The sequence below is a fragment of the Eimeria mitis genome, genomic scaffold (assembly GCF_000499745.2).
Source record: "Eimeria mitis Houghton genomic scaffold, Emh_scaff1036, whole genome shotgun sequence".
In the NCBI taxonomy this organism is placed as follows: Eukaryota; Apicomplexa; class Conoidasida; order Eucoccidiorida; family Eimeriidae; genus Eimeria; species Eimeria mitis.
Genome location: NW_013567222.1, coordinates 3,581 through 4,915, shown reverse-complemented (window position 1 = coordinate 4,915; position 1,335 = coordinate 3,581). Strand labels below are relative to the sequence as shown.

Genomic DNA, 1,335 nt, shown 5'->3' with positions numbered 1-1,335 from the left:
AAAGGAGACAAAAAAGGAGACAAAGCAAACAAAGGAGACAAAAAAGGAGACAAACTAAACAAAGAAAACAAAAAAGGAGACAAAATAAACAAAGAAAACAAAAAAGGAGACAAAATAAACAAAAAAAACAAAAAAGGAGACAAAAAAGGAGACGCTTGGTGTACTCTGCGTTGGTGTAGCTCGGGTGTGGGGTGTGGGGTGTATTTGCCTCTGTCTCCTTTTTTTTTTCTGTCTCCTTTTTGTCTCTCTTCTCTCTCTCTGTCTCCTTCTTTCTCTCTGTCTCCTTCTCTCTCTCTGTCTCCTTCTCTCTCTCTGTCTCCTCTCTCTCTGTCTCCTCTCTCTCTGTCTCCTTTTTCTCTGTCTCCTGCTGCTGCAACCCCACAGCAACGCCGGGGGGTTCATCTTATTGTCTTCGTCCATGGATTCCAGGGTACGATCAACTGTCTCCTTTTGTCTCCTTTTGTCTCCTTTTTGTTTCCTCTATTGTCTCCTTTTGTCTCCTTTTGTCTCCTTTTGTCTCCTTTTGTCTCCCTTTGTCGCCTTTTGTCTCCTTTTTGTCTCCTCTATTGTCTCCTTTTTGTGTCCTTTTGTCTCCTTTTTGTCTCCTTTTTATTTGTCCCCTTTTTGTCTCCTTTTTATTTGTCTCTTTTTTGTCTCCTTTTTGTCTCCTTTTTGTCTCCTTTTTGTCTCCTTTTGCCTTCTTTTTGTCTCATTTTGTCTCCTTTTGTCTCTTTTTTGTCTCCTTGTTGTCTCCTTTTTGTCTCCTTTTTGTCTCCCCTTTGTCTCCTTTTTTTCTCCTTTTTATTTGTCTCCTTTTCGTCTCCCTTTTGTCTCCTTTTGTCTCCTTTTTGTCTCCTTTTTAATCTCTTTTTTGTTGTCTTTGTGTCTCCTTTTCGTCCCGTTTCTGTCTCCATTATGTCTCCTTTTTGTCTCTTTTTTCTCTCTTTTCTCTGCCCCTATTGTCTCCTTTTCTGTCTCCTTTCTAACATTTCTTTTGTTTTCTTTTTGTCTCCTTTTTGTCTCCTTTTTGTCTCTTTTTTTTCTTTTTTTTTTTAGGGTCTCCTTATGATTTTCGTGTCTTTAAGGCAAACCTCTGTGCTGCCTATCAGCATGTCGCTTGTCTTGCTTCCTCCGCCAACGTAGACAACACAGAAGGTTCGCTGCTGCTGCTGCTGCTGCTGCTGCTGCTGCTGCTGCTGCAGTTGCTGCTGCTGCTGCTCTTGCTCCTCCTGTTTCTGCTGCTGCTGCTGCAGCTGGAAATATCTGCTGCTGCTATCTGTCGCACTGCAACTTTTGCTGCTGCAGCTGCTGCTCCTCCTCCTCCTCCTACTGTTA

General features: G+C 42.2%; 1 protein-coding gene across 1 annotated transcript in view; it reads right to left on the bottom strand.

The window, feature by feature from the left end:
• Positions 1 to 1,335, bottom strand: part of EMH_0028060 (uncharacterized protein) — a gene marked incomplete at both ends in the record, with an annotated part of 2,739 nt that overhangs the window by 1,163 nt on the left and 241 nt on the right. Inside the window, 2 exons of the mRNA XM_013494112.1 lie at positions 165 to 370; positions 1,092 to 1,329. Of these exons, the coding sequence (XP_013349566.1) occupies positions 165 to 370; positions 1,092 to 1,329 (444 nt within the window). The remainder of the gene's footprint in view (positions 1 to 164; positions 371 to 1,091; positions 1,330 to 1,335) is intronic.